This window comes from Tamandua tetradactyla, chromosome 11 (assembly GCF_023851605.1).
Source record: "Tamandua tetradactyla isolate mTamTet1 chromosome 11, mTamTet1.pri, whole genome shotgun sequence".
Taxonomy (NCBI): Eukaryota; Metazoa; Chordata; class Mammalia; order Pilosa; family Myrmecophagidae; genus Tamandua; species Tamandua tetradactyla.
In genome coordinates, this window is record NC_135337.1 from 75,050,472 (window position 1) to 75,076,993 (window position 26,522).

Genomic DNA, 26,522 nt, shown 5'->3' on the forward strand with positions numbered 1-26,522 from the left:
CCCAAAGGGGCCATTGTGATAAGAAGCAATCCTTTTGGACCCAGCTTTCAGCTTTTCAGCTGAGTTTTGGCACAACAGTGTAAATGTAATTAATGCCACTGATTTGCACACTTGAAGATGGTTAAAGTGACAACATTTATATTATATATGTGTTGGCACATTAAATTTTTTAAAAATATGCTCCTTGATCTCATCTATATGACCAAATTTCCCCCATGCCTTCTCCAGAAGCAGACAAAACCAGCATGAATCCTGTCTGGACCTGGTAATCCTAATATTCTCTTTTTTTCACTTTACTATAACGTATCCATGGATGAAAGTATAGAATAAGTCCCGCAGGCACTGGGGGTCAGTCATGTCCATTCTTGAGGCTACTGGACCTTACAAAGATGAAATGTATTGCTTTGTTTCCTTGCTGATGAAACAAATACCATGCAATGGGTTGGCATAAACAATGCGAATTTATTGGCTCACAGTTTTGAGGTTAGGAGAAGTCCAAAATCAAGGCATCATCAAGGCGATGCTTTCTGCCCAAAACACTGCAGCATTCCAGGGCTGACTGCTGGTGAGCCCTCGTCCTGGACTTTTGGGTCACATGGTTGTACACATGGCGCCCTCTCCTGGCTTCTCTGGGTGGTGTTGACTTCTGGTGTCTTCGTGTGGTTTTCTTTCTGTTTCTGAATTTCACTTTGCTTATAAAAGACTCCAGTAATAGGGTGAAGACCCATTCTGATTCAGCGGGACCAGTCCTTAACCGAAGCAACCGCAATCAAAAGGTCGTATTTACAAGGGGTTCACCCTCCGCCTCCAGGAATGGATTAAGATTAAAGACATGTTTTTCTGGGGTGCATACATCCCCAAAACACCACAGGTATATGCTAAAAAGTGTGTGTTGAGCCCAAGTCATAGCAGAGACTGGGAGGTTACTGATTCCCATTTCCTTTTCTTCCTCTGTATGATTTTGTTCTACATATATCAGCCTTCCCTGCAATAAGATGAGAATATAAACTACATTCTAGCCAACGACACCATGAATGAAAAAGGTATGTATCGCTTCCAGACCAAAATGATTATGAAATGGATGTGACCTCTCCTACCGTCTGAGCAGGGACGGACTCAAAGATCCACTGAGCAGGGAGGACTCAAAGATCCTAGAAAAAGTGGGGCCACACGTATGACGCCAGAAGGAAAGATAGAGTATGAAGACGGAGATGGTATAACATAGCAATGCTCAGAGTGAACAAGGATGGTGATTAAATGTACAAATATAAGAATGTTTTTGCATACGGAAGAGCAAATGCATGTCAACATTGCAGTGTGCTGTAAATGGGATGGTATACAGAAAAAAATACAATTGGTGCACACTTGGGTCTATAATTTACTGTAGCATTGTCATAGGCTTCCATTGAATGTAATAAAGACAATATGCCAAAGCTACATGTCAGTAAGTGGGGATATGGGGTTCTCTGTGGAAGAAATGGAAATGTCCTCATATAGATTGGGGTGGTGAAAGAATGACTATGCGATTGTACCTGGAACCACTGACTTTTTTAGTTAGGTTAGTGTATTAGTTTGTTGAGCTGCCAGAAGACAATATACCAGAAATGGAATGGCTTTTAAAAAGGGATTTTAATGAGTTACAAATTTACAATTCTAAGGAAGTGAAAATGTCCAAATTAAGGCACCTATGAGAAGTTGCCTTCACTCGAGAAAGGCTGATGGCTTTTCTGAACACCTCTGTCAGCTGGGAAGGCACCTGACTGGCACCTGCTGGTCCCTTATTCCTGGGTTCTATTGCTTTCAGCCTCTGTTCCTGTGGGGGTTCTTCAATTTGCTTCTCCAAAGCTGGCTTTCGTCTCCTGGCTTCCCTTGGCTCTCTTCTCTGGCTTGTTTAACATCTCATGGGAAACCACATGGCAACGCCTGCTGGGCTCCAGTGATCTCCAAACATCCGTGTCTCTGTTCTCCAGATGTCAGCATCTGTGTCAGCTCTACTCTGAGGTTTCTCCAAAATGTTTCCCCTTTTTAAGGATCTCAGGAAACTAATCAAGACCCACCTTGAAGGCGCAGAGTCACATCTTCATCTTTTCAAAAGGTTACACCCACAATTGGGCATGTCACATGACCATGGAGGTAATCTAATCAAAGTTTCTGCCCCATAGGTTTGTATCAGGATTAAAAGAAACACACAATTGGATCAGGATTAAAACATGGTTTTTCTGGGGTACATAATAGCTTCAAACCAGAACAGTTGGATTGTATTATATATGAATAAAACTGCTTAAATATGAGCAGAGAGATACAAGTGCAAGAGAAAATGTGGAGAAAGAGATGTACGTATTCACTGTTGGTAGGGAAGTAAGGAAGTGCAGCCCTGTGAAGGGCAGGGTGGTGACTCCATAGGAGGTTAGGGTTGGGATTGCCATATAATCCTGCAGCCCCACAGTTAGATGTATACTTGGAGGAACTGAGAGCAGAAGCACAAATGGACATTTGGATTCTGGTGTTTATAGTGGCAGTGTTTGTGATTTGCAACTGGTCGAGATGACCTAACAACACATCAACTGAGGAATGGAAAGAGAATCTGTGGTGTACACATACAATGGACTACTGAGCTGGCTGCAGAAAGGAACGAACTTGGGAGGCATGCAACTAAGTGAATGAACATGGAATGAAACAAGCCAAAAACAAAAAGACAAATATTATTTTTACACCTCACTCATATTGACTAAGTATAATGTGTACACTCTGAGAATTGAAGTCAAGAGCATGAGTTATCAGGGAAGACCAGTTGTAAAGTTTCCTAGATTGTAAGCTCTTACAGCAGTCACATCTGTTCCTCAGTCGTAGCTGCTATTTCTGCATTCTGAGATGCTGCGCTCTTTGTGTATAACCTGATTCTTCCCTGGAATTTCGAGTGTTTTGTGACACCCGAGACTCAGAGTTCGAGTTTTGCAGCTATGAAAGTCAACATTACCCTATTAAAAACACTGGAAAAGTGATCAGATGTCAATTAGAGAGCGCAATAAAGCTGATTTGTTTAAGACTAAGATAAATCAGACTAAGGGGTAAAGGATATTAACTGTATTTTAAAATTTCAACTTTATTTGGTGCAAAGTTCATATTTCCAGTAGCACCCTAGCCAATTTAACTTGTACGATCAGATTATTCCAACACCATAATTACATGGAACCTTGAATAGGAAGTGAAATCTTGTTGGTTTGTACAGGTTAGTGTGATGCCTTGATACATCCCAGAGTAATTTGCAAAGTCTCCTTGAGGAACAGGGAAAAAAGGTGGAAATATTAAACTTACTTCCCTGAAGAAGACCTGTTATTCTTGCAATCATTGGGGACCGCCAATTTGATGGGCCAGACCCTTGATCTTGGGGCTTGCCCTTATGACACTTACTCTTGCAAAGGAGAAGCTAAGCCTACTGATAATTATGCCCAAGAGTCACCCCCTGAGAATCTCATTTGTTGCTCAGATGTGGCCTCTCTCTCTAAGCCAACTTGGCAGGTGAACTCACTGCCCTCCCCGCCCCCCATGTGGGACATGACTCCCAGGGGTGTTAATCTCCCTGGCAATTTAGGACATGATCCAGGGGACAAGACTGGCCCTGGCCTTATGAAATTGAGAAAGCCTTCTTGATCAAAAGGGGGAAGAGAATTGAAACAAGATATAGCTCTGTCACTGAGAGATTTCAAATAGAGTCAAGAGGTCTTTTGGAGATTATTCTTATGCAGTACATAGATATCTCTTTCCATTTTGGGGGATATTGGAGTAGCTAGAAGGAAATATCTGAAACTGTTGAACTGTAATCCATTAGCCTTGATTCTTAGAGATAATTGAATAACTATAGAGTTTTTAAGGTGTGTCCATGTGACTGTGAAAACTTTGTGACTGCCATTCCCTTTATCTGATGTATGGACAAAGGAGTAAGAAGAATAAAAAAGAAAAATAAATAAACAATGGGGGGAGGGGAAGTACTGGATGTTTGGGGTGTCGTTTTTCACTTTTATTTTTATTTGGAGTAATGAAAAATTTAAAGAGATCTCTTGTGCTGATAAATGTATAGCTATATGATGATGCCATGAACCACTGATCCAACAATTTGGATGATTATATGGTATGTGAATGTGTAATATATCTCAATAAAATTGCCAAGGGGAGAAAAGTAGGTGACGGCATGGAAGGATCCTGGGTCCCTGAGTGACCTTGTAGAAGGCTTTCAACCAGGAATATCCATTTTGGGTTTTATGTGAGTGAGAACTGTGTGACACCACTGAGTTCTGGGGTTGTTTGTTACAGCAGCTAATGTAATTTCCCTAACTATAACAGCACATCAGTTGCCAGGCTCCACAGTGATTACTAAGGACACAGCATGTGTTTACAATAAAAATGCTGGGCCAAACAAGCTCCTTAGAATCCCACACACAGGCCATAGCGCTCTCATCTCTGAGCCTTTGTTCATGGTATCTGTCTACCTGGAATCTCACCCTCCTCTCCTTCCTTCTTCCAACTCCTTCTCATCCTTTAGGAGCCAAATGAGGGGACATATGACTTGATGGGGTCAAAACTACTGTTCTAGTTTGCTAGCTGCTGGAATGCAACACACTAGAGATGGATTGGCTTTTAATAAAAGGGGATTTATTTCATTAGTTTTTCAGAGGAAAGGCAGCTAACTTTCATCTGAGGTTTTTTCTTATGTGGGAAGCTCAGGGTGATCGCTGCTGGTCTTCTCTCCAGGCCTCCGGGTTCCAACAACTTTCCCTGGGGTGATTTCTTTCTGCATCTCCAAAGGCCTGGGCTGAGCTGCGAGTGCTGAGATGAGGTATGTTGAGCTGCTTGGGCTGTGCTACGTTGAGTCTCTCATTTAAGCACCAGCCAATTAAATAAAACACCATTCATTGCAGCAGGCACACCTCCTAGCCGACTGCAGATGTAATCAGCAACGGGTGAGATTCACATGCCATTGGCTCATGTCCACAGCAACAGAACTAGGTGCCTTCACCTGGCCAAGTTGACACCTGAATCTAACTACCACAGCTAGCCATGTGACAATGAGCATGTTACATGACCGCTCTGTGACTCGGTTTCCTCATCTGTAAAATGGGAGAATCACCATAACAACCATTGAGCATTATCTCTATCATCCAGATAACCCTTCAAGGTTGACACTCTATCACTGTCACCATCCCATGGGTGAGCAAACAGAGTTAAGTGAAGTCAATGCCTAAGGCTCCAGAGAAATAAACAGCAAAGACTGTATTTGAACACAGGGAGCCTGACTCCAGAATCCAGCCCGTGATTAGTACTCTGCTGTAGAACCAGTTAATGTCGTTCATGTATTTAACAAATATTTCTTGAGCTTCTATCCTGTGTAGATGCTGTTCACACTCTTGGAATACGTCAGCTATGGTGGAGGCTGCTGATAACCTCACAAGTCACCATTTCCCATTCATACCTCCGTTGCTGAAACTAATAGCTCCTAACAGCTCTCAGATGCTCCCTTCTCCAAAGAATTTCCCTTGGCTGAAAGCGAGCCTCTCACCCAAAAGTTCACAGTCCCACCTATTGGGGATTGAAGCATGTTCCCCACAAAAAGGATGTTTGAGTCACAACTCCTGGCTCTGTAAATGTGAACTCATATGAAAGTAGGACCTTTGAAGATATTATTACTTAAGATGCGTCCCATCTGAATGAAGGGAGGTCTTAATCCAATATGGCAGAAGTCCCAATAAGTGAAGGAACTTGGGCATGGAAAGGAGAAGGAGCCTGAAGCCAGAAGTCAATAGGAACCTGGAATAGAAAGGAAAGGACATCCCCATGTGATGAGAAAGCCAAGGAATCCAAGGATTGCTGGTCAACCAGAACAATACTGGCCCAGGACAAAACAAGCCTTCTATCCAGCCTCTGCAACAATGATCCAATAAATTCATGTTGCTTAAACCAAAACCCATTGTATGCTATTTGTTTTAGCAGCCTGGAAACTAAGCCACCACCCCTGGGGGCAGCCCACAGTCAGGAGGTAATTCTCCTGGAGGCACTAAAAGGTGGGTCCTTGGCCCCAAGCTGGACCATCTCTGGTGTCATCCATGCTCCAGAGCTTTTCACGGGATCAGGCTAAAGTAGATTTCAGGTGAGGCCACATCCTGGCTCATCTCCCCTACCCCATCCTACTTCCTGAAATCAGCATGGTAGAGACTATATTATATAAGAACTTGCATCTGTGCTCATGCTGCGTGGATTAGAGGTGTGGGAGTCCAGAGACAAAGGAGGTAATGATGACAACTAGAAATCAGTCACAGTGGGAATATTTACGCCATTGGATTTAGCAAGTGCTATAGCAACACCTTTCAATAAATCACCTCCACTTTGTGGCTCCTTATTTCTTGCAGCTTAGAGCTCAAATTTCTAAGCTTGTATCCTCGATCTCTGAGGACAAGGTTGGCCAACCATCTAATCCCCATGCGATGTAATGCAGCCTATTAAGAGAATCTGCCCCATCCCTGACTTCATTGCCTGAAATGCCACCATTAGAGCATCACTTCTTTAGATCAAAGCATTTTTCTTCATGACAATGCAGGGTACTATCTCAGCAACCCAAGCCAAGGACCCTGGAAGAAACCATAGATTAAAGAAATGGGAAGTCTTCAGGCCAGATCCCTCCCATTTACAATATATTCCTCTGTCTTCTAAACATTATAAATATATACTTGTCCACCCAAGCCCCAGATCCAACATCCACTTCCAGGAAACCTCTCATCCCCCTAGCCTTTTCCAAATCTGTGCCTCCCATTCCCTTGTCCTGGCCACAGGGAATAACTGCATGCACAGGGAATATCCACTGGGAATGAGATTTCTATGAGCCCCTCTGGGCACAGAGGAAGAATCGGGAAGTATTTGTTGGGTGAATGAATGGCAGTAAAATTGGACAGTGTGATTGGGTTGATCATCAGGAGTCTTTGTAGTGCGCAAGACTGAGCTCATATAGACAGGCTTGTGAACATGCACACACACACACTCTTTCCTCCACTCTCCCTCTTCCCTAACAAGACCCAGTCAATAGTAGATGTCAGGTCACCATTGCTACTGTCCACCAGGGGGCACTCTTGGCTTTACTTTGGGACTTTTAGCTAAAAAGCTTTGCCTGTGAGTTTTTGTGTGTTTAAGTTTACAAATGTCCCTGTTTGATCCGTGGGTAGCTTCGTGCCTCTGTTTGAAGATGAATTCAAGTCTGAATCCAACAAGTTCACGTGTGAATGTCTTCATCAGCATTTGTAAGTACCCAAAGGCAGGGTGTGTTTGTGAATCAGTTCGGGGTGTGTGTGTGTGTGTGTGTGTGTGTGTGTGTGTGTGTGTGTGTGTGTGTGTGTGTGTGTGTGCACGCGCGCGCAGGAAGAAAGGCATGCCACAGGCAGCCAGAGCGGAGGATTTCCTCATTAGAGCTTTGTGGGGCAGCCACATGTTTCTTTGAACCTCTCTGTGCCAGCCCATTAGTGCTTCTTCCATTCCCTTGAATCCAGCTACACAACCATCAGCAACTACCTCTGGGCACACCTGAAGCCTCTCATGCTGATCCATCACCCCCTCCAGCTCCCTTGCAAGAAGCAGCCACCCAGTAAGGAGTCATCAGGAAGCCAGTGGTCCTCTCTCTGTGTCTCTCTGCCATGCCCTTTTGGAGAGACACGTAAGAACACAAGTCCTGCATCTTCTTCAGCCCCTCCCTCCCTCCCTTTCCCTTCAAGCAAAATGAACCCCTCTCAGTTCCAAGAAATCCCCATGCTCATCTTCACTCATGCCTCCTCCTGAAAATACAGCTCCCCATTTTTCCTAGTCAACTCATCCTTCCGATGCTGGCTTGGATGTTTCCTCTTCCAGGAAGCCCACTCTGACCACCACCCCCAAGATGGAGCTAGATATGTCTTCTTTGCTCCCACAGCCCTCCTTGCTTCCCTCATCATGAAACTCATCACTCCATGTTCTAATTGCCTATTTGATTGTTAGGGTCTCCTATTGGATTGATCACACCTTGCAGACAGGTCTGTGCTTGTCTTGTTCATCTGGCACAAATCTGGTATCAGTAACTGCTTATTGCAAACATGAGTGATCAATGAGTGGATGATGTAAAGGCTCTGGAGTAGTTTCTGTTATTGTTCCAAATATTCATTGTCACTCCCTGTGTGAGGATTAAACAGCCCTGCCCTGCTGATATAACCTGTGGCCATGTGGCTTGCTTCCTCCAGCTGCGCCTCCAAAACTTAGCCAAATCTCAAAGGACGTATAAAGGGAGTGAGTAATAAAGCTTCATGTTTGTAAGCTGCTGAGATTTGGTGGTGGTGGGTGGGGGTGTCATTTGTTATGCAGCCAAACCTAGCCGTCGGTGACTGATACAAGCTTTCTCTGTGCTGGTGCTTAAAGGCCTAGCCCCAGCCCAGGGTGAGAGCTCAGCACACAGATGGGGTCACGGTTCAGCCTGGTGTTGGGGGACAGCAGTGCTCAAGATCTACAAGAAAGAGTTCAGGACCACAACCTCAGCAGCACCACTGGACTATGTGGTCCTGATAGCCACCTTCCCTAGGCCTTTTGCAAACTTATGGCTTGGCTCGTGGATAGTCATGGGGGCAGAAGCCTCCCCCATAGTCCCTGATCTCTTGAGACTTATGCCTTCCTCCTGTACCCCTTTCCAGTTATGTGGCCCTTCAAATGTGGGAAACACTTCACGCCAGACTCCAGAGTCCCAAACTTGCACCTGGCCAGGTGGGAGCAGGTACTATCTGGGCACTGACTTGCCTAGAGTTGGACAGAGATGTAGGAAAGTCACTTAAGTGATGATGAAGAGTGTGGCTTTGCAAAGGTTTAGAAAATAGATGGGTGGATGGATGGATAGATAGATAGGTAGATAGATAGATAGATAGATAGATAGATAGATAGGTAGATAGATAGATAGATAGATAGATAGATAGATAGATAGATAGATAGATAGATAGATAGATTAGATACATTATAGATGATAGGTTAGATAGATGGATAGATAGATATATAGAGCGATAGACAGATAGATAGATATGCATGGATAGACAGATAGTTAATCGCAAATATTGAAAAATTTTAAAAGTTGGTAGGTCTGGGTTTCTGAGTTGGGGATATGTTGATGTGGTAGGGTCAGGTGTCCACTTGGCCAGGTGAAGGCACCTAGTTCTGTTGCTGTGGATGTGAGCTAATGGTATGTGAACCTCATCTATTGCTGATTACATCTGCAGTCGGCTAGGAGGCAGGTCTGCTGCAATGAATGACATTTGACTTAATTGGCTGGTGCTTAAATGAGAGAGCTCAGTGTAGCACAGCCCAAGTTGCTCAGCATACCTCATCTCAGCACTCGCAGCTCAGCCCAGGCCTTTGGAGGTGCAGAAAAGAATCACCCTGCAGAAGGCTGTTGGAACCTAGAGGCCTAGAGAGAAGGCCAGCAGAGATTACCCTGAGCCTTCCCACGTAAGAAAGAACTTCAGATGAAAGTTAGCTGACTTTCGTCTGAAGAACTAACGAACTAAATCCCTTTTATTAAAAGCCAATCCGTCTCTGGTGTGTTGCATTCCGGCAGCTAGCAAACTAGAACAGTTGAGTTCTCTGTATAGATTTTGTATTATTGTTTCATCTGTCCAGTCAGTTTGAAATGAAAATTAAAAGTTTAGCATGGGGGAAGAGTGTGGCTTTGTATTTGCACAGATACGAACTTTGGGCCTTTGAATAAATGATTTCATCTTTCTCTGGTTCAAAGATATGAAATCATGTTCCCAAAATGTTCAGCTAATTTTTCAGGAGTTGGGCCAGCCTCAGAATCCTGCTGGAGCTCTGACTCTCATGTCTCATTGCCCACGGAGCTGGCTGCCAGATTAAATTAGATAATGTGTGTGAAGCTCTTATCGTGACACCAGGCAACACAAAATGTTCAACACATGGGGGGTTGTCTCCATTATTGGTGTGCGGGGGGGGGAGGTAATATTTGGAAGTGTTAACTATTTTCTCCAAAATAATTTATAGCCCATAACCCTTCCCCTGTCCCAGCTGTTCGCAGAAATCTGCCTTTTACCCCTCGTAAGGATAATTTCAGCAGCACACAGGAGGTTTACCAAAGAAACAACTTCCTAGCTTTTGAACTTCAAAAACCTATTTAAAGATTCTGAATCTTGGGTTTTGAGCTTCAAAAATCAAAGTCCTAAAGACTCCCATTAAAATCTGGTATAGATAATAATAATTCATCAGTCTGAGCCAGCGTTTCCTGCCACAAAACAAAACAAGATGCCCCAATGTAGGGGACAAGAGTTGGGTGGGGAAAAATAGAGTTAAACACCGAGGTAGACCCACAAATGATCCCTGTCCCCTATTCAGCCCACTCTCAGCCCTGGTAGCTTTAGGGTCATATGAGAAAAAAAGGGTTTCCTGGAGCCTGCTACATGGGGATTCCATTTCCAACTTCAGATCTCGTAATTGGACAAGATGATAAAACTGGGAGGCAGCGGCAGAGGTGTGTGGGTCTTTTGTCTGTTCTTCCCTCTCCCCGTCTTGATTCTGGCCTTTCGTTCTGAGCAATAGTAGGAACTCTATTCATCATTTTTATTAAAAGCGGTTGCCTTCCCCCACCGCCTTCTCAAGGGGACCCAAGAGGAAAACAATGTGTTATAAATTAACGGTTGGATGGCATCCCTGGAGCCCGGTCAGCTGGACTCTGGCCTCTCATGGTCCATCCCAGCCTCTCAGCCCGCTGAGGCCCGTCACAGCCCCTGACCCCACTGCCTGCTCATTCTGGGCTTGGAGCCTGGAGTTTCCCATCTCCATGCCAGTACACCAAGACTCAGCAGTATTCAGAATAATCTTCTTCCACATAGTTGGAGGGGAACCAGCCGATCTGGAAAGAGACGGGGAAATTGTCAGGGCAGCCTGTGCATGCTCTTCCACCAGGAGGCTCCCACCTCAGGCCCTTTGCACCTGCCATTCCTTCTGCACACAAAGTACATTCCCCAAATACACACACGGCTGACCCCTCATCTCCTGTAGGTCTCAGCTCATACGTCACCTGAAGAGTCTTTATTCGTGAGGCCTTCCCAATCATAGTATTTAAAGTTGTAAAATCCAGCCCACCCAGCACTCATTATCCCCTTTTCCTGATTGATTTTTCTCCATAGCACCTATCACTATTTGACTGATTAAATGTATTTAAGTGTTTATATTATGTCTGCCCGCCACAATGTGAGCTCCAGAAGAGCAGGGAGTTTTGTCTGTCCTGTTCATCACAGAGTTTCAAGAGCCTAGAACACTGCTTGTCATACAGTAGTTACTTAGTAAATATTTGTTGAATGCATGGATGGATGCATGGAGGCATGGATGCATGGATGGATGGGTGGATGCATGGATGGATGGATGAAGGAAGGGATGGATGGATGGATGGATGGATAAGTGAATGGATGGATGGATGGATGGGTTTGTGGATTAAGGGATGGATTTGGATTGATGGATACATGGATGGGTGGCTGAATCTTTCATACCTTCTTAAACACCCGATCTCGAAAGGTTTTCTCAAACCCTAAATTTCCTCCATTGTATACTAAACTTACCCTCCATGGTTTTTAACAAAATTGTTCATTTAAGCAATTATCCAGGTCATTGTTTTGTGCCATTTCTCCACTAGAATGTAAGTTCCTAACTAGTGCTTTTGTCTTCACTCAACAAATATTTTTGAGAAACCATTATAAGTGAAGCTGGGAATTCAGCAGTGGATGAAACAGAGAAGGTTCTCTACATTTGTGGAGCAAAAAAATAAGATCTGCACAGAAAGAGAAATCCTATTTTAGGATCCTTAAGATTCCTTCCATTCCTGACAATCGGAATTCAGTGAGGCAACAGAGCTCAGTGGTTAATCCCATCTGCCCCTTCAGGCACTCAATATGTACTGACCACCTACTGTGTGCCAGGTACTCTTCTACGCACTGGTGGTACTTCAATGAAGAAGACAGGCACAAATCCCCCCCCTACCTTTGTTCCTAAATACGTCAATCACTCTCTCACCTCTGGGCCTTTGCTCATGCTGACCCACCCAACTGGAACACTTCCACTTAACCCATCTCTCACCTTATCACTCGGCTAACTTCGCTGACCCCTCAGAAATCAGCTTGGCATCTCTGAAGGCATCTGACCCACTCACAAGGTGGGTCAGGGGCTCCCTCAAGCCCCCCACCCTGTGCTTCCCCATCGCAACTCTGACCACACTGTAATAACCTCTTGCTCACAGGTCTTTCCTCTTCACTGGACTATGTGTTCCATGAGGGCACTGATTATGCTCATTCTTGACCCCTTGTCTCCCAGCAGAATTCCTGGCACACAGTAGGTGCACAGTAAATGCCGGTTGACTAAATGAATGAAATCTTCGTGTCCCTTCCTGCCCTCTGAACAGGGAAGACGTCTATGAAGGCCATTCTCCACCTTCTCCATTCCAAACTTCCAGGGCAACCTCACGATGGCTCGGTCACACCCCCATGCCCCTGCCCGGGCTGCTGAAGCCCACTCTGCCTCACCCGGCCGTAGATCTCTCCTCGCCACCAGCCTTGCTGCCCCTTCTTATTCAGGATCTTGATGATGTCGCCCTCTTTGAGGGACAGCTCCGATCGGTCCCGGGCACAGAAGTCGTAGCGGGCCTTGGCTGTACCAAAGTACTTCATGCTTCCTGCTGTGGGGGAAAACCAGAGGTGGAGGAAGGGCTCGGGACAAGCACACACCCCTGCTGGGGGCAGTGGGGAGGGGCATGCACTCAGGAGGAAGGGCCCCTCGATGCTTCTTTGTGCAAAGAGTTGGGAGCCTTGAGCTCTGAAAAGACCCAGTTATGCTCCTGGCATCATCTTCCCAGCCCAGCCAACATCGAAACATAGAAAATAAATCCAGTTATGAACTTTTCTAATGGTTCCTATAGATTTACATGAAAAGAGAACAAGAAGAAAGAAGTGGAAAAATTCATTCTAGGCTGTTAATCTTAATTATCTTGAGAAGACCAAAGATTAAAAAGTAAAGGAGAATGGGTTGTGATAAGAAGGGGCAAAAGTCATGGAAAATGTTTCATGGCACAGCGCTATGTGAAACTACAGATTATAATTTAAAATATTCCTGAAAATATGCTAAAATTGAATGTCTATATATACACAAGGACAAACAAATAACAGAGTCAGATGAAAATATTCATTTAATCAGGTGATAACAGGGACAATTTTTGTCTTGGACTCTTGATGTTATGTTGATTTTGCTTTGTCAATAATACAACATTGAACAATACATAATTTTAAACCCCTCTTTAAAATTTTTTTGGACATGTAGGAATTCAAAAATTATACCATGCACAGGACTTTCCCGAAAAACTTACTCTAGAATGCACGGCAGCAAACAACCAATGGATTGAAGGACAAATCATAAGAGAAATTAGGAAATATCCTGAGGCAACTGAAAACAAGAACATAGCACTCCAAAATTTACAGGATATATGCAAAGGCAATGAGGAGAGGGAAATTTATAGCTTTAATTTTTTTAATGCACATTAAAAAATAAGAAAGATCTCAAATCAAGACCTAACATCATAACTGGAGGTTCTAGAAAACAAAGAGCAAACTAAACTCAACAAGAGCAGAAGGAAAGAAATAAAAAGGATTTAAGTGGAGATTAAAAAAAATAAATGGAGAATTAAGAAACAATAAAGAACCAATGAAACTGAAGTAGCTACTTTTTAAAAAATCAATAAAATAGACAAACCTTTAACTAGAATGACAAAGAAAAAGAGAGAGGATGTACATAACTAAAATGAAAAGAAGGGGGGGCATTACTACCAACTCCACAGAAATATAAGGGATTGTAAGTGGTGACTATGAACAGCTGTATACCAACAAATTGGATAACCTATATGAAATGGGCAAATTCCTAGGAAAAAAACATGAATTACCTACACTGACTCAAGAAGAACTAGATCTCAACAGACCAATAACAAGTAAATAAATTGAATGAAAAGTCTCCCAAGAAAGGCAAGCCCAGGACCAGATGTCTTCATTGGTGAATTTTGCCAAATATTCCAAGGAGAATTAACACTGGACCTGCACAAACACTTCCAAAAACTGAGGAGAAAGGAACACTTCCTAACTCATTCTTCAAGGCCAACCTCACCCTCATACCAAAGCCAGATAAAGATACAACAAGAAAAGAAAATGACAGACCAATGATCTCTTATGAGTATTGAATATAGAAGCAACAAAATACAAGCAAATCTAATCCAACAGCACATTAAAAGAATTATATATACCATGACCATGTTGGACTTATCCCTGGTATGCAAGGAAAGTTCAAGATAAGAAAATCTATTAATGTAACACACCACATCAACAAAATGAAGGGGGAAAAAATCACATAAACATCCCAATTGATACAGAAAAGGCATTTGACAAAATCCAGCACTGCTTCTTGATAAAAACTCAGAAAACTGGGAAGAGAAGGTTAGTTCCTCAATATGATAAAGAGAATATATGAAAAAAAAAAAAAACCCCAGCAAACATCATACTCAAGATGAACGACTGAAAGCCTTCCCTCTAAGATCAGGAACATGACAAAAAAAATGATGTTCACTGTCACCAGTGTTATTCAACATTGTCCTGGAAGTTCTTGCCAGAGGGATTAGGAAAGGAAAACAAATGGGAAAAAAGAACTGAAAAATGTAAGGAAAAGGGGGCACTTGAGTAATAGGGAGAATTTAAACAAATCATAGGCGCTGCAGAGAATATTCTGCACAAATTGGAAAGCAAGAACTAAAACTTTCCCTATTTGCAGATAACATGATCCTGTATATAGAAAATCCTGAAAATCTATATTAAAGCTACTAGAACTAATGCTTTAGTATGCTAATGTTGCTGGAATGCAATACACCAGAAATGGATTGGCTTCTCTAAAGGGAATTGATTTAGTTACAAATTTACAAATCCTTGGAGAAAAGGCAGCTAGCTTTCCTCTGAGTCCCTCTATCACATGGGAAGGCACACAGTGACATCTGCTGTCCTTTTCTCCTGGCTTCTGGATTCAAACAGCTTTCTCCAAGGTGGTTCCTTTCTGCATCTCCAGACGTCTGGGTCTGAGCTGCTGAGCTCTCTTTTGACCTCTGTCTTTTCAGCCTCCCTCAATACTGAAGGTGGAAACTCCCCTCAGCTGAACGCAGACGTAATCAACCACAGATGAAATATTCACTTGCAGATGATTTGAATCCACAGCAACAGAACAGCTGGGCACCACCACCCGGCCAAGCTGACACCTGAACCTAACTCCTACAACTAATAAACTCAGCAAAGTAATCACGTGCAAGACCAATATGAAAAAATCAGCAGTGTTTCTACACACTTAGTGATGGACATTCCCTGAGAAAGTCTTCCCTCAGAATCCAATAAGAAAAGGAAAAATCCTGTTTTCTTAGGACATTGAGGAGGATAGAGACTGGAGAAGGACTTCTCAAATGCTGGATCAAAGGAAAAGAAAAATCAACAAGAGATGGTAGATTTCCCTTCCCAACACACTGGTCCAGACACCTCCCCCTCACTTGGTCTTGCCCACTTTGGGAGAAGCAAAGAGGCAGCATCTCCTGCCATGGAAGTAGAATTGACTTTACAAGACAAGCCCCTAAATCATGCTGCACACAAAAAAAAGCCCCCCGAGGGGGGGGGGAGGAGAGAGAGAAAGAGAGTGAGATCGCAGCAGAGTTGGCAAGAGATACGCTTACAAATCCAGTTTCCATCACCTGGGCCTTCTGAATGCAAGAAGAACTTTCCAGGAGTGACCCACCTTCTTGGATAGACCCCATCTGTCTCACCCCATTTCCTTACCCTAATAGGAAAGAATCCAGAGGCAGAAGAGCATCAAAGAAAAAAAAGGCATTAAACTGCACTACTATAAGACAGGAGGGCCCCAGAACTGAAAAGTGCAAGGAAAAGGGGGCACATCAATGACGGGGAGAATTTAAACACATCATAGGAGCTGCAGAGAACATTCTGCACAAAACCAAACAGAACAGATCGAGATTCCCAGAGAAGGAAGAGAGGAAAGGAAGCTTTCTCCTGGAGATGAAATAATTGAACAAAAGTGCAACCTTAAAAACTCTACCACAGGGTGGGCTACAGTGGCTCAGCAGGCAGAGTTCTCGCCTGCCATGCCGGAGACCCAGGTTTGATTCCCGGGGCCTGCCCACGCAAAAAAAAAAACTGTACCACAGACTTCCTGGGAAGGTGGCAGAGTAGAGAGCTGCAGGGCTCACTCCTCCAAGGAAAGTCAGTGGACAGGCGAAAAATGTTTGAATCAACTGCTCTGGGGCTGCAGAGAGGGGCACTGTGCAGCACTCAGGGAGGAGTGGGAAAGAGACTGAGAAACTATGGTGAAAAACTGTACTTCACTCAGCCAGGGCTATAGGTGCTCACCCCCACTCTGGAGGCAAGTAGCCTGGGTGGCTGCTTTGGAGAGAGGGTCTTGGAATACCTCTTCCCCAGGAAGAGGGCAGGGCACAGACAAGTGCAGATCATGGCTTCTGGTCTGTGCATTTAGCCCTCTGGGTCCCACTGTTTTAGCCAGCACCGGACAGGGGCCACCAAGCCGTTGTTTCTACTCAACCTGTGATAGGGGCAGGTGTAAGGTGGGTGGATGTTTAAAAATGCACCGCCTTCTTGGGGCTGTGGAGAACGGCTTCCCAACGGGTACCTTCCGCTGGCCAGTCCAGGGAAGAGCAGCCTCGGGGAGCAGACAGAAAGGATTTGGGGTATCTCTGCTGACCCTCCACTCAGAGCCCTTTGGAGCTGGTCTGTACCCACTGCGTGGGTCCCTGGCCCTGATTTGGTTGGGAAGTCCTGATGAACCAAACGTCAGAGAAGGGCTTCAACAGAAAGCCAATCGACAACAGAGTCCTGGACGAGACAGAGAAACTGATCCTCAGAGTAAGCTCATCAAGATGATCAGATGCCCGGACATAAGCAAAACTTACAAGCCATATTAACAAACAGGAAGATATGGCTCAAAGGAACAAATAAAAAGTCAAAGGAGACACAGAATTTAGAACAATTAATCAAAGGTAGATACTCAATAAAGTAGTCACAGAGCTAGACTATAGATTACACAGTGGGGATAGAGAACAGAGCTGATGCTTCTTTGTGCAGAATTTCTACTTGGGTTGATTGTAAAGGTTTGGAAATGGATGGTGGTGATGGTAGCACATAATTGTGAGTGTCACTAATAATGCTGGATTATGTTGGTGATGTGGATGCTACTGGAAGGAAAGTTAGAAGATAAAGCATGGGACTGTATAACACAGTAAATCCTGTGCAGACGATGGACTGTGGTTAATGGTACAATTATAAAAATGTTCTTTCATGAATCCCAAGCTGTTAATAATAGGATGGCATATGGAGAAAAAATACACCTAATATAAACTATGGACTACAGTTCACAGTAATGCTTTAATATTCTTTCATCAATTATAACAAAGGCACCACACTAATGCAAAGTGTCGATGATGGGGGGTACAGGGCAAAGTTTTTTAAAATGATTTTTCGGTAAATCTACAACCTCTCTAATTAAAAAGAATGATAATAATTACAAAGCACTATGCTAAGTGAAAGAAACCAGGTACAAAGTACTACAAATGGTAACAATTCCACTTATATAAAATGTAAATATAAATAAATTTGTAGAGACAGAATTAGGTTAGTGATTATCTAGGACAGGGGAAGGATAGAGGGATTGAGAGGTAATTACTAAAGGGTATAGGGTTTTTATTCTGAAGTAATGAAAATGTTCTAAAATTGATTGTGGTGATGAATGTACAATTCTGCAACTATATTAAAAGCCATTGATTGTACCTTTGGATTGTATGGTAAGTGACTATATCTAAATAAAACTGTTTTTAAAGTAATGAAATTCTGACATCTGCAACAACATGAATAAACCTTGAAGTCATCATGTTGAGAAATAGCTGACGTAAAAGGACAATATTGTACAATCTCTCTAATATGAAATAATTAGAAAAAGCAAATTCAGAGAGTCAGAAACTAGCATACAGTATAGCCAGGGCTGAGGCACAGGCAGAGAATGAGGATTTAATGCTTCATTGGCACAGAGTTTCCGTTTGGGGTGATGAAAAAGCTTTGATAATGGATGGTGGTAATGATAGCACAAAACTGTGAATGTAATTAACACCAATGAAATATGATTTGAATGTGGTTGAAAGAGGAAATTCTAGGTTGTATATATGTTACTAGAATAACAATTTTTAAAAATCCCACAAGACCTACAACACAGTGAACCATAAATAGACTATAATTAAAATAATATTTTTTCAACAATTTTAACGAAGTTTCCCCATCTAAGCAAAGTGTTAATAAGAGGGAAAATAGTGTATCGGGGGAGAGGTGCTATATTTTCTGCATGATTTTTCTGTAAACCTACAACTTCTCTAAAAAATAAAAAGGAAAAAATAATGCACTCCAGCAAAATGAAATAAGAATTCCAACAAGGAACCTTAAAAATAAGAGGAAAACAAGAAATATAGTTGGAATCTCAGTAATTGTTGATACTGTATCTGCAAAGCTAAATGCAACTGTTACAAAAGAATCCCTAGAATATATACCACATTGTTTAAATACAAACTGTATCCAATAGTCCAGATAATTTCAAGACACCTCATGGATGAGAGACGAAAAGGGAAGAGAAAGTAGGAGGTGCTAAAGGTGTTGCCTTATTGTGAGAGAGGGTTGTAAATACTGATTAAACCTTGATATTGATTAAAAAAAAAAATATATATATATATATATATATATGATATACAGGTTTAAAAGTGGATAGAGTCCACTTCCGGTTCCTATGTCCTAGTATTCTCAAATTGAAAAGTAAAGCCTGCCCCACTCCCCATTTAAGGAAATGACTATGCAAATCACTCAAGAGCAAAGGAACAGACAAGAGTTAAAGGGCTTTCCAGCGCTACACAGAGATGAACTCTGGGTGCTCAAGTGACAGGAAGGAATTAGGGCTGCAGCCCCCAGCTTGAGGCCTCTTACCTGGCGGTTTGCTGATGACTCTCCTCTCTGGCTCCTTGAAGGGAAATTGCAAGGTGGTGTCCAGTGACTTGAAGCAATCCTTCAGGGAGTTCTGCTGGTAAAACTCCACAAGCTCCTGGCAGGAGGACAGCAGAGGAGATGCTGACACTGCCTCCCTACCCAGGCCATTCCAGCAGTCTAGCTCAGGAGGTGCCAGAGTTGGGTGGAGACATATTCAACTCCTCACCTGTGTTGAGGTGAGGCCTCCCTGGCAAGTGGCTCCTTGGATTCTCCCCATGGTGGGGAGCTCATTCCTTACTTGGGCAACCAGATCATTTTATGGGGAAGAGACCACACCGCTTATAACTAGTTCTCTTAGTAGCTAATTCACTTCATGATAAATTTATCAAATATCCTTTTGCCTAATGACCAGTTCACCAAATTCAATCCCCAGGTGGGTGTCAAGTGTCTTATTTTTTCAATTAATAGCAAATGTTGTTTTAAGCACCTACTACGTTCTGGCCAGCATGCTTACCGCCCATCATTGAACTCTCTTAATTTCCTGAGAGGTGAGTGTTCATAAATGGAGAAACTGAGGCACAGAGAAGTCAAGTCACCTGTCCAAGTTCCCACAGCCAGAAAGGAGGAAGATCTTAGATTCAACACCAAGGGTGGCATAGCAACTAAAAAAAAATAGTCTCTGTAGTAATCCCAGATCTGAAGCATACATCAGTATTTCTTCCAGAAATATTTAATCTGATTCTAAAAGTGAAGAAAGAATCTAGAAAGTCAAAATTAACAGACACTCTGCAAAAAAAAAAAAAAAAAAAAAAAAAGCTGTGGTTTGAAATTATAAACTCCAAAAATGCCAATATCATGAAAAACAAAACAAAAAAAGTACTGGAGAACTTGTAAATGTAAACTAAAGGAGGCTGAAGAGATTTTTTTTTTAAATGCAATGTGTGAATCCCTATTATAACCTAGGGGAAAAAAACAGCCATAAAAGACACAAGGGGGGCAGTTGGAGATTTTGGGATATAAACTGCATTTTAGATCATACTTTACATCAGTGTTAAACTTTCTGAGTGTGATAATGATGTTGTGGTGAAGTAAGAATACCTTTGCTCTTAGAATATTGATGAAGTATTTGGGGGTGATGGGCCTTACCTCTCTCAAATAGTCAGAATAAATGTGTGTGTGTGTTTAGATAGAGAAAGCAAAAGAGACTATGAACAATTATTAAATCTAGGTGAAAAATTCACAGGTATTTATTACATTATTCCAGCAAAACTTTTCTGAAATTTTTCAGAAATAAAGTTTGAAGAAAAGTTTTCAGAATAAAACTTTTAGGGGAGAAAATGGTTAGTGGAATGTATTAGCACTCCTTAATCTTCTCAGGAGTGAAAGATCCCTTTGATGGTCAAGTGGAATACAAGACTTTATCCCCTCTCCCTTCACAAAAACATGCAGAAAGATGAAAAATTCTGGATTTTGTTTAAAGGACCCACCTTCCCTCAAGGATCCATAAACTGTGGATAAAAAGCCCTACATTAAACCCATGGGATTAAAATGTCTAAAAGATGACCGAAAATTACCGGACACCGATGAGAGGTAAAAAAGAATAAAAGAAAATACCTCAACAGTATTTTATTCTTGGTGGAATGGTCATTAGGCAAGTTAGGCCTTGAAGCACAACAGAGTATGGGCTCTGCTCTTCTTTGACTCTACCTAAGGATTAAACTTCAGTTTCATTCATCTGTGAAGCAGAACTCAGGTGAGGTGAAAGGATTGAGAGTCCTATCTATAACATATCTGGCACCCAGTAGTTGCCTTGTAAATGCTCAAGGCTGATATCCATCATTATTTCTCTCACTCTCAGTCATCAGAAAAACGAGCTTAGGGCCAGTTGCCCCATAGTGCCCTAGTGGGGCCTATTCTTGTGGAAAGGTGGGGATGTCCCAAGAGCTGCAAGGAAGACACTGCTGGGCTCTAGGAGGCTGCAGAGGAGTGGAGGGAAGGTTTGCCCTTACTGTAAGCCCCCGGAAAGCCTTCTTCTCCGTGATTCGGTATAGTCCTTCTGCTGTCATGATTTTAATGTGCTTGACCTCGACATTATACCTAGAACAAGAGAGAAAGGGCCAGATGGTCACCAAGCTCTGAGTCTGAGGTCCCAGGACCATTCTCTACAAAGTCTTAGCCTCAGACCACACCCCCAGCCATGGAAGAAGCAACCTTGGTTCCTGCAGAGAAGGGATGACCCCTGGATCCCAAAGTCTGAAGATGCCCTCTGCTGCCCCACCTGGATCTCCTCCTTGGGACCTTTGCTGCCCTAAGCTTTCCTGTCTTCCTCCGTACAATACGGATCATCTTTCCTGGTGCACAAGGTTGTTGAGAAATTAATAAGACCTTGCAAAGAAAGCAACATTATAGAACAGCTGTGAAGAGCTCCCTAAATCGTTCGACATGGTAGAATAGTAGACTAGAAAAGACACAAGAGGAGACACTGCTTCTGCCAATGTGGTAGACCAGATAACCAAAAAAACCTTCCTGCTACAAAATCCCTAATAATGCTGAGAAGAAAACTGCTGAGTTCCCAAAAAATGTAAAGGAAAATCCCCAGAGACAAAAATGAAGATGAAAACTGCAAAATCAAGAAGTAAGTATGAACTGATTCTAGAGATAAACTGAGAGGTTTGTTGATCTTGGTAACCAAAGATTTTGAAGATCATGTGGAAATATATGAGTAACTGGCCCCATATAAGGCCCACTTATACCCCACAAGGCTGGACTGCCAAAGAGCTGCACCATCAAGAAAATAGGTGGGCTAGAAAAATCCCACCCACCAGGGGAGAGAGGGTGATTTTAAAAAGGTTTGTCTCTGTCAAAACCGAAACAAGAAAAAGTCGCCCTTGAGAACTCTTAACTTTGATCCTATCCTTATGTAGATTGGGGGTTTGAATTTAAACTACTTCTGTAGTCTAGAAAGCTAAGAAACTAACCAAAAAAGTGGTCCTGACCTAGGCAATTCCTGGGTCTCCTGAGCCTCATTTTTATGGAGGGGCTGTCCAGGGACCCAGAGCAGAAATGGTGGAGCAAAGAAAACAAATGTTTAAAAAAGCATACAGAATAATCCTATTCATGTATTAAGAACTCAACATAAAATGATAACCCATAACTTTCATGGTAGCGTATATACAAGGTTGAATTTTTTTTTTAATGTACTTGAAGAAAACACACGAAGTTTATTATAGAAGTTAATTTGGAAGATGTAAGAAAATCAGAGTTAAGGGTCATACCAAAGTATGACTTTATTAACTTTTTATAAAAAGAGTAATTCTAGCAGAAAGAAATGCAGACTCTCTCTAGAGGGCATGCCCTTAACTCGGGCAGACTAAGATCCCCATTTAAAATCACTACACCAAATTACAAAACCAATGAGGACACGATTCCCCTGAGCAAGAGGCAAGACACAACACACAGAAAGGGCACGGGCAAAGCATACACACCGTGGATTCGAATTGTGCTTCTGCCTCTTCCTTGAGTATGTGAAAAGTTCTTGGGAATCCTTTTACTTCCCTGTGGGTTTGTCAGGCCAATCACAAAAAATGAGGATGCCAAAATCCCCCAGGACCCAACAGGAGCTCGATAAAAGATGCCTGTCCTAACTGTATACTCATAAAGTGAAAACTGGATGCCTCGCCTCCATGGCCTGGTCACAAGGGACAATGACGATGGGTTAGGGAGGGGAGACTTACTTAATGCTGATGGCAAACTCTGCTGCATCCTTCACCCTCTGTCGTACCAAGAACGTCCCATCAGAGCGGTTGGCGAGGATGCTTTCAGCCCCGGCGCGCTCCATGGGGCCAGCATACCTGTCAAGAGACACCAAGGGAAGTGGTCTGCACAGTTCCAGCCCTCGGCCCCATCTGGTTACCATCCGGTTACCATCCCGTTTCATCTTAAGGGCCGTAACTTTTTGGGGCGGGGGGGCGTGATGCATGATCCAGGAATCGAACCCGGGTCTCCCGCATTGACAGGGAGCATTCTGCCACAAAGCCACCCATGCACCCCCTCCTTGATTTTTTTTTTAACATAGGCAGGCTCCAGGATTCGAACCCGGGGCTCCAGCATGGCAGGCAAGAACTCTGCCACTGAGCCACCGTGGCACCAACCCCTCCTCCTTGACTTTTTAAGTGACAACCTGGGCCCAATAGCCCTTAGACACTCAGGTTTGCCCTGGGGTGGCAGTGGCCAGAGTCCATAAGTAGGCAGTGGCTACCGAACTTCTGTAGGTCACACCCAAATTCTGCCACACGGATTTCGGGGGAAGAGCTCAATCCTTTGGGTTTCTGGCTGGGTCTCTGGAATTCAGCCACTGTTCTGACAGTCCTTCCTGAGAGCCTACCGTATGCCCATTCGTGTGGTCCCCAAGAGAGGACTAGGGTGAGGAAAGTGAGGCACAAAATTTAGGGGGAACCAAAAGTAGTTGTCAGGATAAATATTTCAATGCCACATTTTAAAATATCAAAATGAGGGCAAGATCAACCACGAAAAGGAATGAAGTACTGATACACTCTATAATGTAGATGAACCTCAGAAACATTACACTAAGCGAAGAAAGCCAGACACAAAAGGTCACAAATTGTATGATTCCATCCATATGAAATATCCAGAATAGATAAATCCATGAACTCACTGTTTAATGCTTAATGGGTACAAGGTCTCCTTTTGGAGTGAAGAAATGTTCAGACGAAATGTTTGGTCATGTTTGCACCACGTAAGTTTACCACATACCACTAAACTGTCCACTTTAAAATGGCCAGTTTTATGCTATACAAATTTCTCCTCAACTTAAAAAAAAGACAAAATGCAAAATAATCCATGATGAACAAAATATGAAAAAAAAAGCAAAAACAAAGATAGGCTCCAACTCTGCACTTGCCAGATTCACCTCCTCACCTCTCCCCATTCCCAACCCTGTTGGATTGTGTATTTAATTGGAATTTTGATATTTTGCTCTTCTTGGATTTTGTTTTGTCTTAACTTTCAATTTTTTAAAATATTGTTTATTTTGATGATTGACTTTTTGGCACAACCTTAAATTTTGTACAACTCACCTCACCTTAATCCCAGCCCTGAAGACCACATTTAAAAATATATATTTTCATTCATAAATCTTCACACACATACATTCAATCTATTGTTTAGATGTGTGTTCATCACCATGATCATTTTTAGAACATTTGCATCACTCCAGAAAAAAAATAAAAAGGAAAAAACTCATACATCCCATACCCCTTACCCCTCCCTCTCATTGACCACTAGCATTTCAATCTACTCAATTTTCTATCCTTTATCCCCCCATCGTTTATGTATTTTTAATCCTTATTTTTTCCACTCATCTGTCATAATCTGGATTAAAGGTGCATCAGACACAAGGGCTTTACAATCCAACAGCCACACTCTAAAAGCTAAGGCTATAGAAACACAGCTCAACAGTTTCAGGCACTTCATCTAGGCACTTCAACATGCCATAAACAAAAATGGGATATCCATATAAGGCATAAGAATAACCTCCAGGATAGCCCCTCCACTCTGTTTGAAATCTCTCAGCCACTGAAACTTTATTTTGACACATTTCTCTTTTCTACCTTTTGGTCAAGAAAGCTTTCTTTAAATCCCATAATGCCAGGTTCCAGCAAATCCCAAGAGTCATGTGCCATGTTGCCAGAGGGATTTACACCCCTGGGAGTCATGGCCCACATTGGTGGGGAAGGGCAGTGAGTTCACTTGCCAAGTTGGCTTAGAGAGAGGGGCCACATCTGAACAACCAAAGAGGTTCTCTAGGGGTGACTCTTAGGCGTAAATACAAGTAGGCTTGGCCTATCCTTTGCAGGACTAAGTTTCATAGGGGCAAATCTCAAGATTAAGGCTTCAGCCTATTGAATTGGTTGCCCCCACTGCTTGCAAGAACATCAGGAATTCCCCAGATGGGGATCTTTACTATATCTGGAGACACATCCTGGCATGGAAAGGCAGAGCCAGTACAGCCTAGAGACAATGGTTTGAGTCCTGGCTCTGCCACTTGCTTTCTCTATCCCCATGGGGACTGAGCCCAATTTCTTCCTCTGATAAAAGTATAGATTAAAATGCCCATAAAAGAGGGACATTCTTGAAAACTGGCAGTAATGCAGTTAAAATACCTAGTCTATGGTTGGTACTCAGGAAATGGGAGTTTTATTATGCCTGTTGTTGCTATTATTACTGCTAAGTGGCAATAAAATACAGTTCAGAGTTAGATGGTCTTGAGTTCGAATCCCACTTTCATCACTTCCTCACCATGTGACACTGAATAAATCACTTCTCTTTGAGCCTGGGTTTCCTCCTCTGGGAAAAGGGAGTACACATAGCATCAGCCTCAAAGGACTGTTGTGAGAATAAATTGTGCTCTGATACAGAGTCATAATAACAATACCATATTGCTGTAAGTTTAAGATGCCAACAATTGTGAAATGCGCCATTCTTTAATGTGCCACTGAGAATGAAAAATTACTGCTATTAACTTTAGCAGAAGGCTGAAACCCTCTTGGTTGTAAGACCCATTTGAGTGCCAGAGATGTAAAAATGTGAGGAAAAAGTGCAAATCTTAGAATTGATGAAATATAAAATTAACAAAAGTTAATGCCATATGAAGTGCTTACTTCATGCCAGGCATTAAACATGACAGGCATTTAACAGGCAATACCTCCCTCATTTAAGCCTCATAACAGCTCTATGAAATAGATACCGTTATTAATCTCCAGAGAGGAAGAGTAAAGCACAGAGAGGTTAAATGACTGGCTGCAAGCTACACAGCTGGGAAATGTTGGGGTCAGGATTTGAATAAGGTAAACTCGTTCCGGAATCCACTCTAAAACTCCACCGTTCACCGTACATGTGCTGGGTGCTCAAAAAATGGAGATTTGGCTCAGTGGAAGAATGTTTGCCTGCCGTGCAGGAGACCCAGGTTCAATTCCCAGCCCAAGCATCCAGAAAAACACAAGGTGGAGGGGGGCTGCCATCACCATCCCCACCATCACCACCATCACACCACCACCACCATTATCGTTACCATCTTAATCATCAACACCACCACCATCGTCACCACCATCATCACCATCACCACCATCATCACCACCATCACCATCACCACCATCACCACCATCACACCACCACCACCATTATCGTTACCATCTTAATCATCAACACCACCACCATCGTCATCACCATCATCACCATCACCGTCATTATCATCACCGACACCATCACCATCATCACCACCATCATCACCACCATCATCATCACGATCATCCTCATCCTCATCCTCACCATCACCATCACCATCATCACCACCATCATCATCACGATCATCCTCATCCTCATCCTCACCGGCATCAT

General features: G+C 42.9%; 1 protein-coding gene across 3 annotated transcripts in view; it reads right to left on the reverse strand.

The window, feature by feature from the left end:
- Positions 1-10,473: 10,473 nt before the first annotated feature.
- Positions 10,474-26,522, reverse strand: part of VAV1 (vav guanine nucleotide exchange factor 1) — a 79,330-nt gene continuing 63,281 nt past the window's right edge. Inside the window, exons 23-27 of one of the 3 annotated variants that reach the window (XM_077120919.1) lie at positions 22,841-22,957; positions 21,116-21,203; positions 19,107-19,221; positions 12,573-12,721; positions 10,474-10,909 (exon numbers count right to left, since the gene is read on the reverse strand). In XM_077120919.1, coding sequence (XP_076977034.1) covers positions 10,856-10,909; positions 12,573-12,721; positions 19,107-19,221; positions 21,116-21,203; positions 22,841-22,957 — 523 coding nt within the window. In that variant the 3' untranslated portion in view covers positions 10,474-10,855. Of the gene's footprint in view, positions 10,910-12,572; positions 12,725-19,106; positions 19,222-21,115; positions 21,204-22,840; positions 22,958-26,522 lie in introns of all 3 variants that reach the window. The other 2 variants (XM_077120918.1, XM_077120920.1) reach the window with 2 other exon arrangements.